The 20,669-nt window shown below is 41.6% G+C and overlaps 1 protein-coding gene across 2 annotated transcripts in view; it reads right to left on the minus strand.

Moving 5' to 3' along the window:
* INPP5A (inositol polyphosphate-5-phosphatase A) overlaps positions 1-20,669 on the minus strand; it is a 3,154,590-nt gene that overhangs the window by 1,483,290 nt on the left and 1,650,631 nt on the right. For both annotated transcript variants that reach the window (XM_069611412.1, XM_069611413.1), the window contains exon 6: positions 6,828-6,931. In XM_069611412.1, coding sequence (XP_069467513.1) covers positions 6,828-6,931 — 104 coding nt within the window. The remainder of the gene's footprint in view (positions 1-6,827; positions 6,932-20,669) is intronic.

Here is a 20,669-nt window from a genome sequence, read left to right on the forward strand (position 1 = left end):
ATGGGAACCCTGAAGCACTGGCACCATTAGTAACAGTGTCGGTGGGTGCTTCAGTGAAAAATATGCTGTTAGGCGTCTGAACTCCCAGCAGGTCAGGCCTGCCGGTAGTTCAGTGCCCATACCGGCACCTGTATGTCCGGACCGGGTAACTTATAATGAAGCCCATTGTAAGGCAAGCAGGGCTGTGTAGGGTAACCTTCCAACAACCAGACTGAGAAATAACCCACTAGGGAAAAAATGCAGGTCCACCCTTTTGTGAGAAGAAGAGCTTTCTTTGTATACAGAAAGGAAATGGCGACAGGGTATCATAAGTCCACTGCCGCATAGCTCTTTCTCTTCTTCAAAGCCGGCAGCAGGGTATAACTGCAAAAACTGTCACCTGTAATGCATACAATATATAGTGTTCATACCCCCATCCTCATTGGCCTCTGCCTATTTACATACTTCTATTCACATATAGATCCCGAGTTCATTGGCCACATCATCTTCCTTCACATGTGGGTTTCAATCTCTTCACCTTGAGTTGTTGTTGGGTGATTGGTTAAGTTACTGAGAACACTGCCTGGAGACCTAATTGCATGATGTGCACATGGTCGTCAACATGAGCTCGAGGTCAGTCTGGTACTTGCGAATAAAGCAACTCTGTCCTCATCCCAGACATACAGGCGCCCCCCACTATGTCTCCCCAGTGCAATCTTATAAGAGTTGGCATCACCCTATTCTCTCCCTGATACAAATCACAGCATTGTTGTTGTCCTCTGTTCCCCCTTATCAGCTATTCCTCCCAAAGGGCATGGCTGGGTTTCCTGCAAGTCCCACTAATCAGTCTAATTTGTGAAGGATTTAGAAGTGTTTTTCACAAGCACCTCATAGTTCAAATGTGAATGCCATTATCCTGGGGGTGCTGGTGTCCTGAATCTCAGCTTGCGTTTTGAAAGTTCAATACCGCTTTCCTGGTTCCCATGGGTTTGTCCTTCACAACCAGCTACAGCCCTTACACATGTTGCGCCATTCACATTCCTTTTGAATTTCACAAATCCCTAACCGGATACATTTGTGTGTTTGTGTGTATGTGTTCACTACTTCGCCTGGGGTGGAGGTGGGATATTCGACCACAGGGACTCATTGTTCTGTGTTTCCAACACGGCCTGCAAGGATTCAGGCATTCCTTCGAATATGGTGTCGTGTTATGTGTGTGTTGTGCGCATGTAGTGTATTGACCTAACACTCTATATAGCTTGTTGTTCGTTTACCTTGGATTTATGAAAAGTCCTACAGTGAGCATGCCGTACACCATTCACCTATACTCAAAATACTTCGCCCTCCCCCCCGCTCATGAGCATTTCCCTCATATTAGTATATTTCCTGCAATCTACAATATTTGGGAGGGGCGGGGATCTGAGTGTGCATCCCAACAGTTGTGTTAACATGGGAATCCAGGAGTGGGGTGAATGAATATGCAGTATTACTTTATTGTAAATACTTATTTATTGATCTCAATGGATCATGATTTTAGATATAACCAACTGCTTTTGTACTGATTTTATATGATGTATTGTTGTCGAATGCTAGCTTTTCATATAGATGTATTGCATGTATTGACATTTCTATAATTTAATGGATTCTTTGGGATATAAAGTCATACATTGTAAAATAATATTTGCTAAATAAATACATACATATACACATTGAATATTTGGAGCATGGGTTTTGGGGACACATGAAGACAGGAACTGAATGAATGGAAACTGAGAATGGAATTCGGTTTCAGTGAAAATGTTCTATACATACTTCCCTTCTTCTGAAATTTATTGTTTGGACCATGATGTAGGCAGAATTCTTGTTCCAGGAGAGTGTAATTTTGTTATCAATTGTGATGGGGGTCCACCACAAAAAAAAAAAAGCATGCTGACTCTGGTAGGAAGCCCATGGGGGTTTATTCTTCTGTGCAAGACAGAAGAGTTGTATAGTAGTCTGATGGGAAATACTTAAGACTACAGGGATCTTTTGGGAATTTGACAATAAGGCCATCCCTCTCTTACTGCTTCCCTTGGTTTTCCCCTCCCTAGTCAAGGCATCCACAATGTGGCATTAGTCACTACCGACAGGGGACACCTATCTGTCTTTTCCTTCCTTATACTATTGTTTTCCCTAAGGCGTTGGCTGACTGTCTCCCTATGGATCTTATAACTATTCCTAACCTGTGCCTGCTTAGTGTTATAGGAATGTATGGGATTCTGCTTTCGTCCATGCTGTTCCACCGACTTGTCATTCACATCCTTTCTCACCTTACTCTTCCCCACCCTGGGTCCACTACCAATACCTCTGCTACTCTCTCCTTCTGCCCTCCTCACTACTACTCAACCTTCTAATACCACTCAGCTGTTACCATGACTTCCACACTACCATGACTGCCTCTCTGCAGTTCCTACTACTTCTCCACTTCCCCTGCTCTGTCTTGCTATTACCACCTCTCTACTACCACCATCTTGCACTATCACTGCTCTCTCTTTACTGTGACTGCCACTCACTAAAACTTACTACCATCCACTACTACTACCACTTCCTACTCTGAATCCCACTCTCCTTCTCCCACAACTACTACTACTACCTCTGCTCCTATTACCACCCTGCTACTCCTACTCTACCGCTATTCTTCACACCCTCCACTCTCACACACAAAAACTGAACAGACCCCCTCTCTCCAATGACTTCCACATTCTGGTCACTCTCTCCTCCTCTGGTCCCTCAGACATCCTCATCCAACTCCTGTCCTCACCCAACCAACCCACAATGCATACTCACCAGACTTCCCTTTCCATACCCCAACCCCTCCCAGGTTTGACCTACTCACCCTGACCAATACCTTACCTGACCGCAGGGGTTGTGACAGGGGAAGGCTTGGGAAGGTCTTAGAAGTGCTGGTAAGCCCTACTCCCTCTTCATGTAGTGTCACTTCATTTCTAACCTGGAGCAGGTAACGGCTCCCAGGGACTATCAGGCCCTCCTGGAGGCCTTCCCTTAGATCTGTCCTTATGCCCTCTATGGTGGCCTTTATTTGTTATTAAGACTAGTGGATTTTCACGGGCTCCAGCTGAAACTGTTGGCTTATGCCATGCTCCCTTCTTGTTGCAGCGGCCAGTGTTGTCCCAGCAACTGCATCCTTGGATTTTGCATCTGCCGCCTCTTCCACCTGTGCGAGCGATGTGGTCCCACTCACGGCATCCCGCGTCATAGTTCGGGCCACTACTGCATATCTCCAACCTCCACCTTACCACTCTCTGGCTCCTCGCAGGCATCCTGCCACTTGCTTCTGCAGTCCATGCTCCACAGTGCTGATGGTAAAGAGGGCACGGAGGGGGCCTGCCCTCAGCACGGTGGGGGCCTGCCCTCATGCCGCCATGCCGCCACCATAAAGGGTTGTAGTGGTTGGGCTCCCTCCGGCCCCTTGACAGGGCTGGGACGCCGACCCTGTCACACATTTGATGAATGTCTGTCGTCCATTAGGGGATTGTTCATGTAGGAGACACTTTTGAATTTGCTAAAACTGGACAATATGGCTATGTCGGGAAAACATTCTTCTGTTAAAAGTACAGGGTTTGACACAACTAGGGCAAACTGACACTATGGATACCAGCTATGCTCCATTTGATATTTGATAATAGACCAACACTCATTAACATAAAGATCTTCATTAGTTGTACTAGTGCATAGTTACTCTGAGCATACAAATGCTGGTGCGCCAGCCATTATGTATAAAGAGCATATGAATGTATGAACATCGTTAGGTCATCATTGTCAATGCAACATTAAGCTCAATCATCCATGTAGAGTGAGTATGTGAGCTAGAGTAATCAGAATGAAAATAAAATAATTGAAAAAAAGAAAAAAGAAAGAGAAAAAGAGAAAAACGTGTCATTTGGAGACTGAACATGTAGTTAATAACAAAATATAACTAAGGAGAAGTTTGAACTAACCACTATCTGCCTACAGTAAAACCAAATCTATCACATGGCTGTGCCCGTACAAGATGGCCGCAAGAGCTCGATATTATGCGCTGATCCTTGTTTGTATGTCCTCGCTTCTAGCGTGGAGCACTGTTAATTGTGCTGATACTGCTGCACTCAGAAGAACATGAGCAGAGCAGCAGAATGCACGCGTGTGAACAAGTGGCAGGTAAGAGCCGCATTATGAAGTGAAATGCTGTATGTTCATAGAAACCTAGCACTAACATAATATTCGGCGGAAATGCAAATTATCTGGTTTTCTGAAATTCAGAACTAAGTTGAGGACACATTGCCTGTTAAAAATGATTGGGGAGACTATGCCCGTCGAACCAATGATATCACCACAAATGGCCGTATTGACTAAATGGTATGATGTGGGCACATGTTGGTTTTCCCTGGGTTTTTGAAATCCTTAAATTGTTAAATCTTTACATTCTTCAATAACTGAATCATTTACGGCTCGCAACACATGGTGCTATAACCTAGCGTGTTTGTGCACTGGACAGAGCTACATAAAAAATAAATAGCTGAAAAAAATGTAAAACATTAAAAACATTATTGAATGGTAGAGCGCCTAATTAAGTGTTCTGTATATCACTCCTCAGAAACCATAAGAAATACAAATAAGAAATTTCAAAGATTTAACCAGCAAATATCAAGGGCATCAAAGTCCACAAGAGAAGTGTCTCCCATTGTAAGGTTAGTAATTCAAACATGATGAAGTTGAAGTAATAGGCCATATAATAAGGAGTCTCTGCTTTATTTAGGAAAGTGCAATAAAATTGTTGTCCACATTTCGAATAGAAGAAAATATAATCGGAAGCCTGCGCTGCTTCTCACACACCAAGAATAAGCTTAGTATTTTGCACCACAGGTAGAAACTGAGTAGATAGTTGTTCAACAGTTGATGGTTTGTATAGTGTTTTTAAGTAGGTTTTATATGTTTCTATTTTAGAGCTTCTCTCCTGAAAAACTAGGGGTATATCCGATTGACTCGAACATCAAACAAAGTCCCTTCCTGGTGAAGGTCAAATAAACCGACCAAGAATGTTTGGAAAAGCGTATCATGTAAGAGGGGCTGAAACACGTGTCAACAAGGTAAAGGCTAAATATTATGGAGTGACTAGTCCTGCCTTGTTTTTCCACAAGAACACATGAATTCGTTTGTCCTAGTACCATAACAGCCTCAGGTCTATAGAAAACACCATAATAGAGAATTTGAAAAAGTGAACATTATTTCCCATGCTCAAAGGTGGGAGCATAGACTAGACATGGCACTTGATTTCCTGGTTTTGACCTCTATAAAAGATAGAGGTCAAAATTGGATTGTAAATATGATGTGTTACAATTGATTAAGTCACATTGTACTAACCCCCATGCAAAACATTTTAGTGTGTTTGTGTTTGGCTGAAAGAATATTGTATTAAAAATGTTTGTTTTGCACAATGATTTTGAACCATGCATGTTATTATAAATTACAATTGTTTTTAATAAAAATGAATACAATTATATTTTGAATAGGAGAATCCTCTGTGGACTAAATGCTGAAAGCAGTTGAAGCATCAAGTGGTGCAATTGCAAGTTGTGTGATTGGCAAAGGGAGGGGTAACCAGTTTCCTATTATATTCTGTCCATTAGGGTGAGCAATTCCTAAATGGTTTGACTCAAATTATGGTCTGAATCATTGAAATAATCAGTACACCCCAAGTGAGCTGGCTTGTCAGAGCATCATTATTATTAGTGTTAGGTTATTCATTGCATGCTGAACCAGCTTCAGAAATCATAGAGCACTTTACAAGCATAGGGGGAAGAACACAGTGAGGGCAGAGAAAAAAGGGAGCAGGAGCTAACAGAGTGAGGGCGAGGATGGGCAATTGGCAGCAAAGGATCTAAAGGCAACCAAGGGAGGAGGCAATGGAGAGTAGATCACAAAGACTCTGGTACGCTGGGGGGTGCATGGTGAGTGGACCTAGGTGTAGGCATTCAAGCAAGCTTAACACAGGACTGATTTTATACGCCTGTGGTTAACCGTTGCCACACACACCATTTGAAACATAGATATCGATTGTACTCAAATAGATAGAATTTGTACAAATCTTGCCACAGCCCTGGAAGCTAGAGGCACAAAAGGTTGCACACAAATGTACGGCATGCTGTGTGTCGGGCTTCCGGGGACATAGTATCTAGAACATAAATGGAGAAGGAGAGGGCCGGTTACAAAAAGCTGCACCTGTGTAATGCAGCCTTTTGTGTTGGAACCCACAGATTCGGCCTTTCGTAACTCGCCTTTAGACATAAAATCCCCAGTATCACATAAAATAAGAACAAAGTAAAAACTAACGGAATGCATTGGAAAGGAAGCCCTTGTTGCCATGGGTTGAGCCAAGTCAAACTAACAAGTATACTAATCGAATGAAATCACTTAAATTGTTATGTGAAACTTTGCTATCATTTTGAGTTTTATAGCTTAACGGCTTAAATAATTACAAGTACTTGTTAGGGTTAACTCGGATTGGCACCAGTTCATCTATATGCTAATCTCAATCCTTACATGTCTAATGTAATCATTGGTGCGTTTTCTGTGCCCTTATTAACTTTTTTTTTTTTTTTTTAAAAACCTTCAGGTGTTTCATGTAATGGGCAATGCATTTTAACTATGTTGCTGCCATGGTCAATGCAATTGTTTCAAATTCAACTGATACAATGTAGCTGTGGCTGCTTGACTTTACATTATCACTGTTTACACCGTTCTATTGGACAGTAAAGACATTTACGAAAACAATGATAACAATGCAAAAAAAGTCTGCTATTCAAACATACCTCTGGGAAAAACTCCTGTGGAAATTTTTCTTTCTCGAGCATGGGTGTGCTTTCTAACGTATCAGAGTAAATTTCTTTGCCAGTAACCTTTCTGTACTTTTTTGCTAAAATTAAATGAAAAAGTCAAAATTACTGCACAATAACGGATGTATTAGTCATGGCAAAAGCAAAAAACATCAATGTTCTCCATATTTGTTAACCGCATTGGTATGTTTTCTTGCCTTTGGTACATTATGTTTTTCATGTTTGGGCTGTCAGATACATCTTCACAAAGAGCATAATCCCTAGTGAATTTATGGCAGCTATAATACGGTTTTCTGCTTCAAGTTTGAGCTATATGTGACAATACAAGAAATCGTGGGGGCATGGAAGAAGAAAGTACACATCTGTAACTATGGATAGAGATGCGTGTGACACATGCCTTTCACTGCTCTAAGAATTTTCCATCTTTTGAGCAGACTTTGGCATGGAAGGCAATTAAGTATGCTTTGCATGATCCTCCCTGGAATGACAATTAGAGTCATTCGCATTGGCCAAACAGGAAAAAAACGGAAAAGTTAAAAATGCAAAAAAAATAGGCAAAATGCTTATGCACAAGTTAAAGCAGTGCTTTAAGACAGGCTGTCCATTCCCGTCTTGGTTTTAGAATGACAGTGAAGGCATAATACTAGATCAGGTCACATCTCTGCATACCTCCATGATCGTCCTGTGCCTTGCAAAAGCTCAATCAGTGACTTTACCTCCGGGAGAATTGCATTATCTTAGGTAATCATAGTACCAGCCAATGCCCAAAGCAAATCAATGCTAGCTCCCATCTAACTGTAAGATATATATATGAACAACATTCTACAAGATCACATTCACCATACGGTAATACACAACTGGTAAAGTGTGGTTTATGGTTCCATTCTAATAACATTACAGTGACAGAGTTAAATTGAGGTACTTGAGCACTAACATGGGGGCCCGGAACGGTTAATTGTATTTTGTGTGTGTTACGATAAAGAGAAGGGCTTCAACAAGTAGCTCTGTTTATACAAAAGCATGACCGACTCAGAAACTTCAAGATTGGGAGTCTTACAATAGCAGAGGAGATGCAAGGAGAGGTACATCTTTCATGTGCAGAAGGGATGTCTTGGAAGTGAAAGTGTGGGTAGGACTGGTAAACAACGTCTACAGAGAAATCTATTGCACTACAGATATTTGCAGTTTTTTTTTTTTTTTTTTTTTTTTTCTAAACAAATAAAAAAAAAAAAAAAAAAAAAAATATTTGCAGTATTTACATATTCTAAAAGATTTTTAATTTGCTGTATTTACATTTATGAATAGGTGGTTGTGCACAGATAAGCATCATGGGGAGGTTATACCAGCAGACATCTTGGGCACTCATTTGAGGCAAAGTCTTTTAAGGGCAGTCTTGAAGGAATAAAGTGTTCCAGTGGTGTGGAGCGAGTACGGAAAAGAAGCAAAAACAATCGAGAGCTGGGAGGACAGGGAGGTTGGGGACAGCTTCAGACTTCAGGGTGCGAGATTGTGAGCCGCAAAAACTGAAGTTAAGCTTTTAGGGGAAAACTAGTATATAGATGCATTTATAGACGAGATGGCAGTATTTAAAGAAGTAACACATATGTATAGCCATTCACCTACACACAAAGCGGTGCACAGTAGAATCTAAGGAGAATGAAGTGGGTGCAGCTAGCAACGTTGTCAAATGGGGTAAGGGAGTAGAGAGGGCGCAGTGGTCCAGTCGAATGAGGATAAGGGTGCCAATGATAGCTTAAGCAGAATGAAAAAAAGTGTGGATGTATTCCTTGAAGCAAGCAAGAAGAGATGGGGGATCAGTTTCACACTAAGCATTATAACTAAAAGCTCATACATGATCTCAGCTCCTGGGGGCCAGGGGAGATCCAGGGTTGAAGGAAGTGAAAGAGCAAACAGGACAGTGGTACTGAAAGGCTGCAGCAAATACTAGGGTGACATCTAGGAAGAGATTTTCACTGAAGTCGGCAAAGGGAGGGAAGAGCATCTATAGAGGAAGGAATTACTTTTGGAAGAGAACCATGAACTTGGGTAATCATTTACACATTGTGATCCGTAATGGTGGGAGCGAGCATTGTTAGAGAGGGACAGATATAATGAAGTGTATGGGGGAATGGCCAGAGTTCAAGGGTCAATAGAGGGAGGTGAAGACCGAAGAAAGGAGTAGAGAAAGATAACATTCCATACATTGCCACAAATGTGGGTGAACTGGTTCTGGAGAGTGGCCAGAGAGTTGTGAGAGGGAGGAGTCAAATTAAAGATGGCTAGTCCAAGACAAGTTGGGTAGTTTGACACGAGCAGAGGCATGCAGGTGTGCGCGGCGCTAGGCATCTCTGGTAAATGGGAATGGATAAAATGAGTAGGAGGAAGATGAGGATAGGCAGGGACACATTGTTTCTGGAGGACAGGATCCGAGATTAGGAGGGAGGGGCAGGTATATGTTAGGCCACTAGCAAATGATAGCAGTCACAAAGGCCAATATAGATCAAAATGAAGTTATAAAGGCCACCAATGACAACAATGCAATTGCAATGGCCACTAGCAAACACAATGTAGTGAGAGGGGCCAGTATCAACCCGAACACTTCAAAATTTTCAAAATGCAACAATGGACCAATGGAAGGGTATCAAGGAGGCACTTAAAATGATTCTGCTGTGTGCAGTTTAATGGAAGAATGGGCTTATGCTGCAGTTGAGTCTATGAAAGGACATGTTCATTGTGATTAGATTGAACATATGGTGATTTCTCAAGCCAGTCTGATCTTGAGATGATTGATCACTTTTATACCAATCCTTATAGGGAGTCAGACTTGTTTTGAGTATTCTGTATTTATTCCTGTGTACCTAGACCCACCCCCCATACTTTCTCGATAGCTTTGCTATTTGGGGGAAGGGGGGATTGTCAAAATCTGTTTAAATTTGGGCACATTGAGTTGTCTTTGTATTTTCAAAAACACATGCACAGGGGAAGATTAGGCACAGGCTCCCCATCATCAAAACATGAGCTAGATCCCAAAAGGGCTGACAAGAATCGAGCCCTATTTTGCTTTATAGTATCTCTGACTTTGCAAACAAAATTACAGATGGCCAACACTCAAGTGAAGTTCTTCTTCATTCTTTGTTTTGCCTGGGCTTCAGATGGCCCCAACAACTCTACTCTAGTTGGTTGTCTGTGTATAATGCCTGATGAAGAGCTGACGTACCTATCGCACCAGTGCTTTCATCTGCGTCCCCACCGATTCCCTACTCTCTCCCTCTCCGCAATTCAGGACCACCTGGATGGTGACAACGTGAATGGTAAGATGGCAGAGGAGGAATGAATGGCACTCTAGTGGACCTTGATAGTGTTGTGTCAAGCATCCAGGTCAGTGAAATCGGAAAGCTTGGAAGAAGGGAGGTCCAAACAGGGACAGACGATCCAATGTGGCAACAGGAAAGGGGCAAAGGGTTCAGCTGCAATTTCTGCTAGGCGGCTCAAATATGGTCGCTGGTCATCAGCCACTGGACTCTGATCCCCAAATTAAACAGTTACTGCTTCAGTGACACTGGCATGACTTTGAAGAAACCCTGTTCCAGGTTCCTCTTATCATGGTAGTTGTCCAGGATGCTAGATGCTGCAGGGTGAGGGCACTGGGCCATGTTTTTTAATTGGTTTTCGAATGTAGTAGAGCTTCTGTGAGAAGGACAAAACAACATTCCTGGTATGGCATGATGTTATCAAAATCTTTCCTATGCTTGTTCCTCCTCCCACTTTGTCCAGACAACATGTAGGCTTGTGTTGGCTGGCAATTTCCCTAGGTCTTCAAGGAACTTCCAATACTCCCTCTTCACAGGTACCACACCTTCATGATGTTGTAGGAATTTTACTACAAGGTCAATATACGATACTCTCCAAAGACAGTGTTCCCCCTGAGCATATATGGGCAACCACACACTAAGAAACCTTTATTCCACTAAATTACATTCACAAATGAGCAATATCTTACGTGACTGCAAACCACAGAACTCTGCAGTACCAGCTATGCTCCTACCATTCACTTAATGGAATATCATGTTGGTGGTGTAATACATAATTTACAAAAATATAATGTGCTTCATTAAACAAGATTCATGACTTAGTATATAATTTAATGTAACATAACATTAAATATAATAGGAATTGTGTTGATGGAAACACAGAATCACCTAATGCAAAAAGAGTGTTTTATGCAGCCATGCTGTATGAAAAACTTGCCAACATATACCATTATATTTTAATATTCTATAAGAAGATGATATAATGTTTATTATAAGTTATATCAATTGAGTAAAATGTATTGATAAAGCCTACATTTATTAAATTGTCATTAGCAGCAAGAATTACATATAATTATTTTTTACCATTTTGCTTGTAACTTTAAAATGATCCGCTTTGTTGAACTCTGTTTAAGCCTGTGCGTGTGTAACACACAGGTCTATGATTGAGTTCATTTACATTTTAACGTTGCTGTTGTATGCAACCTAACTTGCCCTCCAACCATTCTATCTAGGCTTTCCTGTGGTGGCTCAGCCCTAGAGAGTGCTGGTGTGCCGTTTATCTAGTGTTAGCGGACAGATAAGAGAGGCTTGCTCTGTCGTATCCAGGCAAAAGACTAGTCTGGTAAATAGCAATGTTTAAAATACACATCTTCCAGAGGCAAATAAGCCCTTAGGTGTGCTGGAGGCCATACAGGGTGGTAATCCCTTTTTTACTTTTTCCTGTTTAGCAATCCCAAAATAGGTTTAAAAAAATTACATATTATTTACACAACGTAACACATGGAGAATGTATAAAGTGGAACCTCTGGTACACTGACTCTGAGGACACTTGTTGTAATATGTATCTGAGTGTGGGTGACATCACTGAGGGTGCAATGTAGTGATGTCAGAGTGTGTGGAGTGTTGGCATGTTATGTTCTGAATGCAGGTTCTATGATTTACAGTTTGAGGTCTAAGCTGGCATTAAGGGATGTGCCAGTGTCTTCCTGGCATTTACTTAACAATAAACCTCCAGATAATTTACCTGCTTCTCCGGGTGTTACTTCAGGTACCAAGCTATTACAAGACTCTTCTATAAATAGTGCTTATCCACTTATTTTCCACCGTGTGATGATACATAGCCCTCGGGACAAAACAACAGGCCTACCGTTTTCAGTGGCTTCTATGCAATGTACCACTTTCTTCATGGTCTCAGTACTAGTTTGGGCACTGATAAAAAGAAAAGAGAAGGCTTAGCTAGAGACGGTCACTGCATCTATGCATGAAAAAAACCATGATGGGGGAGGAGAGGAGAAGAAAGGAAATATATTTTCATTATGCTTGCTTCATTCTATAATTCATTATTTATCATTTTACCCACTGCTGTTGTGTAATATCCTTACCCCAATTGCAGTGTCTGCCAGGCCATAATCTCCTGGGGCTTAGTGATGCCTCTTCTGATTACAGGGACTGAATAATTTCCCCCACACAAGCCTACAAAGATAGACAAAGTTCTAGTTGTAGGTATGCCGGTTCAGAGGGCCAATCTCCCATTCACTGTTTTTATTAAAATGGTGCAGTGCACATTATCACTGCTTGTGAAAGAATCTACAGGTTTTTCATTAAAAAGCATGAAACTGTGAAAAGACTTCCATGGGGTATGGGCGGACGTATCACACTCTGACCTTCTTAGCATGTTTAATGTCTTGGGATCTCTCAGGACCTACATCGGTTTGCCTGTTATTCTGAGCTCGGCGATTCTGTCTGATTCAATGGTTATTTACTTCCACAATCGTGTCCGTTGTGATTGCGCATGCATAGAACATGTCATACTTACAATTGGACACCGAATTCTCCATCTTGGAGTGACCGTAAACTATGGGATAACAGTGCTGAATTGAGGAATTCAAACACTTGTTAACCTTTGTTTGGGTGAGCATATAGGTGATGTTATGTTTCATTAACAAATCTGGGGGAAGGGGCGCACCAGTCAAATGCGAACATGAGATTGCCTAGTTCCGTTTGGTTTTTGTTGCTGTCTAAGGGTGGCTCATGACCTGTATGTGTCATTCTTAATATAGAATATCATTTTATGTTCTTACTCAGAGAAATCTTCACAGACACTGTCCTCTGCAGGTTTATAAACGGATCAATATAGGTACATGCTGCTTGGATTGGCACACTACTATTTGTGAGTGATTTTGTTTTGCAAGGACCTGGCCTTACTTATCTGCATGAATTGCTCACTCATAAGGCTGTGAAGTGTCTGAGGGGAGAGGAGCCAATTTCATGTATCTACACCCGTGATTGTTTGTTGGCAAAGATGGCTGGTGGAAAATCAGCATATTTTCAGTGGAAAGAATGTGTTTATATTCTTACGTGAGGACGGATTCTATGTCCTCTTATATAGGTACCTCCTTTGGTTAATCGGCCTAATGGACCTACTCAGAGGGTGGCTAGAGTTTGCCAACTAGTAAGTTCATTTAGCCTGACCTTGTCTGTTCCAAGTCGGAAAATCCACAACTCTTCTCTTTTTAAAAAGCAAGGCATACAAGATGTCCCCTTTTCGTGGTACCAGAATTATTTCCAATATGGTTCAAGTGAAGTCTGACAACCATGTTATTTCTGTGAGAAATGTTCTACCAGAGGCGCTGTCCATTTTTTCGTCCTGATACAGGAACGATGTTCGCCCAACCTGATCTTAATAGGGCGGGTAGTCATACCTATGTATCCTAAATTGCATGGACATGTAATTAAATAGATCATGTTATTACTATTACAGCTGGTGAGACATTTCTGTATCCAAGGATGCTTCCAGCCTATGTCTATGGAGTTAGATCTCTTGGTCAGTGGGCACACGCTGCACTGTCCACAGGGCGTGTGGCCGGTTGGACCAGCTAGATTCCACAACATGTTGGGCGCCCTTTCTTTAGTCTCTTTATATATATTGATAAAGGAATCTCGCAAGTTTCGTCTCCATTTGATGGCAAATTGCAGCGTTTCCATCTGTGACTGGCCTACATTCAGCATGGGCCACAATTTCAAAACTTTTTTTTATTTTGTTTTTCAAGGGGGAGAAACTAAAGACTGCTGTGATTACATCAGTAGCCTCTGTTCTCCTGGCATAGTGTTCCAAGATAGCATCCTTGGTGATTTTTCTTGCTCTTTTTCTTGCTTGTTTCACATTGCATTTTGGGTATCCCGGATTTGTGAGCTTTGCTGCTAGGTTGTTTGATTGTTTATCATAATCAATTAAAGTGGAACAGTTTCTTCTATATCTGGGGAACTGTCCAAAAGGAAGGTTTGTCCTGAGGTTTGGAGGCTGATAGTTATTTAACAGCAGCAGAGCATTGCCGTCTGTGGGTTTGTCATTCCATCCGAGACACTGAGAATCAAGTCTAAGAAACACACTTGTGATCTACTACTGGTGTCTGTGAACGTAAGGAACATACTCTGTGAATTAATCCACACCATGAAGTCTGTTAGTTCATGTTCATCTCCTTCAAAGAATCAGGATGTCATCAATGTATCTTGACCAGAGGCTGATCTTATTAATGAATGGGTTATTTGCATTGTAAATGGTCTTCTATTCAAAGTTTTCCTACACATAAATTAGCTAAACTTGGAGCAAATGTAGCCCCCCATCGCTATCCCAGATATCTGTCCAAAGAAATCTTTTTCATAGATGAAGTAGTTTCTGGTCAGGGCAATTTCTCCTATTTGCATAATGAAAGTCACTGGTATGTTAATTGGGGTTCCCTGTCTGTGAGTATTTTGTCAATGACCTTTGGTGTTGCTGGTTGGGGGATCCTTGTGTAGAGTGACTCAATATCTAGTGTCACCAGGATCTGCTGCATGGGATTAAAAGGCTGATCTTTTATCAGGTAGAGAACTGATGTGGTATCTTTTAGGTAAGATTTCATTCTGTGATAGTGGCTATAAAATGGAGCCTATTCCGGAACCAATGAGTCTGCCAGGTGGGGGGTTCCTTCCCTTGTGGATTTTAGGCAAAGCATAAAATGCTGGGCATTTAGGTCTAGATGTCACTGGGAATTCCTGTTCCTTACTGCTAATATAGCCTTACACTACTGCCTCTTTGATGATCGGGGTAAAGAGCGGTCTTATATTCTCTGTTGGATCACTGCCTAGTCTCCTGTAGCTACTGCGATCTCCCAGGAGGTCACTTACCCTTTTTGATACTTAGGGGTATCCATTTTGACCGTGGCCCCTCCCTTGGCTGCCGGTTTTACAACAATCTTGGTGTTTTCAGACAGAGATTGAAGTGCCATTTTGTCTTTCTTGGGAGAAGTTGCTAATTCCTGGTCTGTGGTCTCTTTCCAGTTCATCACCCTGCTTTTTTCAAGCATAGATGTAGTGACCGTCTCTAGCCAAGCCTTCTCTTCTCTTTTTGTCGGTGCTCAAACTAGTACAGAGGCCCGGAAAAAAGTGGTACATTGCATAGAAGACACTGAAACCGGTAGGCCTGTTCTTTTGTCCCAAGAGCTATGTATCATCATCCGTAGGAAAATAAGTGGATAAGCACCGTTTGTAAAATAAACTCTTCAGCATCAGTGTACTTGAGGTTCCACTTTGTACATCCTCCATGTGTTACATTGTGTAAAACATATTTCACTTTTTAAACCTATTGTGAGTTGGTAAACAGGGAAAAATTCAAAAAAGGCATTACTACCCTGTATGGCCTCCAGCACACCTGAGGGCTTATTTCTCATTGCCCGTGGAAGGTGTGTATTTTAAACATTGGTATTTACCAGACCATGTTTTGCCTGGTTATGACAGAGCAAGCCTCTCTCATCTGTCCTCTAATCAGCGTTCTCTAGGGCCGAGACACCACAGGAGGGCATAGATAGAATGGTTGGAGGGCAAGTTAGGCTGTATATAACAGCAACATTAAAATGTAAATGAACTCAATCATATACCTGTGCGTCACATGTGTGAAAAACATTAGGGTATACCACCAGGTAAGTTACCCACCAGTAGTCCACATTTGTGTTTTTTAAGCCTGTGTGTGATCAGGATCAAACTTGTAAGAAAAGGAATGCAGAGGTCAGCTTTCTGTAAAACACACCTCATCATTAATCAGTGACTAAATAATTTACAGAAATAAATAGGCAGAGCTGTGTTGTTCAGAACAAAAACCTTGCATGGAAAATATAAGAAAAATAATGTAATGACATTCCAAATAAAGAGTTTCATTTGCCTTTTTTAAATGTAATGGATGGCCTCATTGTAACAACATTGATTTGATAGATGTCTGGTAAGGCATGGCAAGAAAGTCATGCCCACTTCAGAGGAACAGATGCTCACACAAAACCCTGAATCTTAACGTAGCAGAAAATAAGGCCTCATCCATTAAGTGTCTGCTTCATGAACAACATGCTATTAAAATGATTGCTTTGTTTTCAATTAATACCTATTAGTTACATGTATTCTGCTAATGTCAAGACCCCACACAAACGTAATGAGTACCATTGAAAACAAAATGCAATTAAACTGAACTGTATGAATTATTAACAAATTCACATATTTAAATAACACGGTTATGCCTGCAGCTACTGAAACACAAAAGATGTATCTGAATTCCCTATTTAGTGGCACAGGACCTTCCAAGACATTGTAAGGGAAGACATATTTCAGTACACTAGGTGCCTAATTTGCATCCCCTTATGACATGGCAAAATACTTTGGGCCAAATGTAGCAAAGAGTAGGATTTTATGGTATTTGAGTAAGTGAAGGGAACCTATCACAGGCACTGTGCAATCCAAAATTGGTGCGTCAAATTATGCTGCATGGGAGTTTGTTGCATATTTAAAGTTGCACATATAGCAAAGTTTTGTTTGGCAAACCAGCTGAGGAAGAGAGCATGTCCGACATGTGAAAAGCGGTTTGGGTTCCACCTGGATATAGCTGATGGGAATTTGTATTAAGAGGCCATTCTGGAGGAAGCTGAATATCGAAACCTTTCCCAAGACTGAACCATATCACTTGAGAAAGATTTGGGAGCAAGCAGACATTTTAAAAGGAAAAGCGGCGAGGAGCTGTAAAATGGCCCACCTGTCCTGGCCTATACATGACAAACAAAAGTGAGCATAACAACACTAGTGGAATTAGATACATTTCCCAATAATGAATAAAATCCCAGATAACAATTGACAGTATTTTGAGGGAATGTATTAACAAGTTAATTTACTAAATGTTGTACGGGCCTCAAATTAAACATTGTTAAAGTATATTTAAAAAAGAATGCTGTAGAATCAATAATTGTGCAGGGCATGTTGCCCCCTGACAGTAACTAATTGATAATTAAGTTATTGAGTTTTCACAGAAGAAAATGATATCTGGGACTTTGAACATGGTGTACAATGTGATACACATATTTAAAGGGATCGACAAACCTCTAGAACTGTGAAAATCATAGTTTACATTAAATAAATCCTGAATATTGTTTTCTACCACTCAAAGTGGAATAGGAAAAAGTTTAGTTCTTCCCCTTCATTCCCAAGAATATAATGTCAATTTAAATAACCCCCATCCTTTTTCCAAATAATACTATGCAACCGTAGGATTGTGCCCTAAGTGTACTCCAAATGGCATGGGAAGTTAACTTGCTGATTCATTTTCAATTTCATTTGTATAATCAAATGCTTGTGTGACCCTTTAATAAATCAACAAATCTTTCTCTCCAAAATAAAAGACTCTACCCGAACCTTAAGAATAAATAGCCAGATGGTCCTTATTAGACATTTTTGCATCAGGGCCCAAGCTAGAAAGCTACAGTTTAGAACATTTAAAGTAAATACATTCTATGTTAAGTAAATAATTATCTCTGATTCCAACACTAGCCATTGGTTTCTTAGTACATTGTATTTGAGTAAAGTTTATTCTAATAATTATTTAGTGGTTTCCTATTTCATTGTCCATTTACAATGTATATGTTTATATTGGAGAGGAGTGTATTATTTAATCTAGAATACTTCTTTTTCTTTTACGCATATGTATTGTGACAAATCTGGAGGTTTTATCCCTTTTTCCCTCGGGGAAGCCACCCCCTTTGAGGCTAGAGTGGTGGGCCCGCTAAGCAATACCCTCTCCAGCGGTTTTTGAAAGTGAGACCTCACTGGGAGTGACTCCCCCCAAGGGGGCAGGGACTCCCATTATGGTAAGGAACTCCCTACAACATAGATATATTGTCTGCATATATTGGAATACCAAAAGTGGATCCGTCAGCTGTGGAACTCCAAATAATGTAGAAAGTGCATTTGAACAGTTAGAACAAGACAATGCTGGCTTCTCAATGGTATTGACCGTTAAACACACCCCTTTGGTATTTGGTAGCAAGAATAAAAAGACTTTCCCCCTTGAATGGGGAGGAGAACCGATATGCAGAGGTGAGCCTCCAACATGCCAATGAGAGGCAGAGCCACGCTCATCAGTAGCACTGGCTTTGTGCAAAGAAGGACGCAGAAGGAGGTACGGAGGACGACCCGGAGAAAAACCGGGAGAGAAGGCCAAGAAAACCAGGAAAGTGGCTGACACAGCACACTGCTGTGCAGAGTCGGGGAGGCCAAGCAGATCTTTCCCTGAGGGAAGGCGTGACCATGAGGTGCACAAGAGAGGAATAAGTTCCCTGCCTGATACTACGCAAAATCAGAGAGAGCAACATAGCGGAAAGCAAAGAAACATTCCTGCTTCAGTTCAGGAGAGGACCCCAGGAGCTGGGGAGAAGGCCAGTGTAACAGGGTCGAAGCCACCTCGCTGGAGCAGAACCAACTATGGAGAAGGTATGTGGGTTGCTCACAGTAGAGGGGGCACAGAAACCAGACCGTGAGAATGGGAGAATGAACAAAGAGTCTAGATCCATACCACGGGCAGAGCGAGACAGAGTCCTAAAACCTGAGCCTTGTAATCATCTAAATTATTGATAGTCCACTGCTCATACTTTCCAGTAACCCTCCATCAGTGTATTAAAAGACATGTACCATATATAAAACATCAATACACAATACATTTAAATAGATACCCCACACTTAATATTCATGTTCAAGTGCTTCTGATAAGACACTCTCTAATGAACAGTCAATTAATGCTTCTTACTCTTTCATGTATAAAGTAACTATTTTAATAATGAGAAATAAGTAGTAAAGAAACATTGATACCATAATGGTCACTATGCAAAACACACTAAAAATGTAATTAATGCATAAGCAGCAATCATTTTAATTGCCTCTACATCTACTCAAGACTTAAGACTCATCAACCTTCTCAAAGATATCATAGTCGGACTTGGGGGCAAATGAGATGTGCGACATATGTCTGAATGGGGAGGGTCTGAAGGTGATGTCATTGAATGTGCAAGGGCTTAATTTGAAAAGAAGAGTGTGTTGTCCAAACTGACTTAGCTAAAAGATGACATTGTTCCATTTCAGCAGATGCACTTATTAAAGGCTGACTGGCCCAGACTCTGCTCCAAATGGTTTCCCCATCGATGTTTCGCTTCTCCCCACACTAAAAGAGCGGTTCTTGCTATTTTGTTTGCCCACTCTCTAAATTTTACTATGATGAAGATGACTAATGATCCCCAGGGACAGTACGTGGGCCTACACATTTGCCTTGGGGATGCTGACCTTATTCTGTTCTCTATCTATGGCCTGAACAGATCCCAAGATGATTCTATGCTCAAACGCTCCCACTCATTGTTCATTTCCAGGTAGGAGAACTCATACACAGTGGGGAATTATATGTGGTGTTAGATGGAGGGTTGGACAGGTCTACCTCAGTGGGAAGGCTTGATATAACCTGGTTTGATTCCCTTAAGCAAGCAATGATAGACCTACAATTGTTGGATGTTTGGAGACTGCAACACCCTCTAGAAAGGGATTATACCTACTTTTCACATGTACAGCACAGCTATTGCAGACTGGATTTCTTTCTGGTTTCCCATTCTCCAATCTCCAAGGTCGCTGAAACTACAATAGAGTTGGCAGTGGTTTCCGATTGTGCTCCAAGTATGCTTCAGATAGATGCACTTGCTTTGGGGCCATTAAAACTGCTCTGTGGAAAGTAAATTACTCTTTCCTTACCAATGTAGCCTATAGTATTGCCATTTCAGAGCGGATCGCTTTATATATCCAAGAAAATATCACAGGGCATACACCAATAGCAACTGTCTGGGATGCTATTAAGTGCACGCTTCACAGTGAACTTATTAGTCTGGCCTCCACAAGGAATCAGAAACTGCTGTCCCAAATGGAGGAAGCTGAAAGGCGAGTGCAGGACCTGGACCTGCAATATAAGAGGGGGGGGGGGGCAAAAAAGGGTCGATAGGCAGCTTGAAATAGCCAGATCTGAACTTAACAGCCTCTTCCTAAATCTGCCTGCTTCTACTCTCCGCCCTCTGCAACTGATCCAGAACAGGACAGCAAGACTTGTCCTTGGCCTGAAGCTCAGGGATCGTATCTCTCCAGGACTGAAATCTCTGCACTGACTCCCAGTGTCTGCGAGGATTAAGTTCAAAACCCTCTGCATTGTCCACAAGGCCTTCTGGGGCCCGGCGCCTCAATACCTTCAACTCTCTCTTCCTAAATATCTTTCTTCTCGAGCTCTTTGCTTATCTGCCTCCAACTCCCTCAGGGTCAGTCGCTTCTCCAGGCAAAGAGTTGGTGGTAAATCTCTATCTTCAGCTGGGGCCTCCCTCTGGAACAGCCTCTCTGAAACTTGAGGAGAACCATCTCCGGTTCCGGAAGCACCTTAAGACATTCCTCTTTGCTTCTGCTTTCTCTCCTCCTCTCC

Source organism: Ambystoma mexicanum, chromosome 8 (assembly GCF_040938575.1).
Source record: "Ambystoma mexicanum isolate Mex_15411 chromosome 8, UKY_AmexF1_1, whole genome shotgun sequence".
NCBI classification, from domain to species: Eukaryota; Metazoa; Chordata; class Amphibia; order Caudata; family Ambystomatidae; genus Ambystoma; species Ambystoma mexicanum.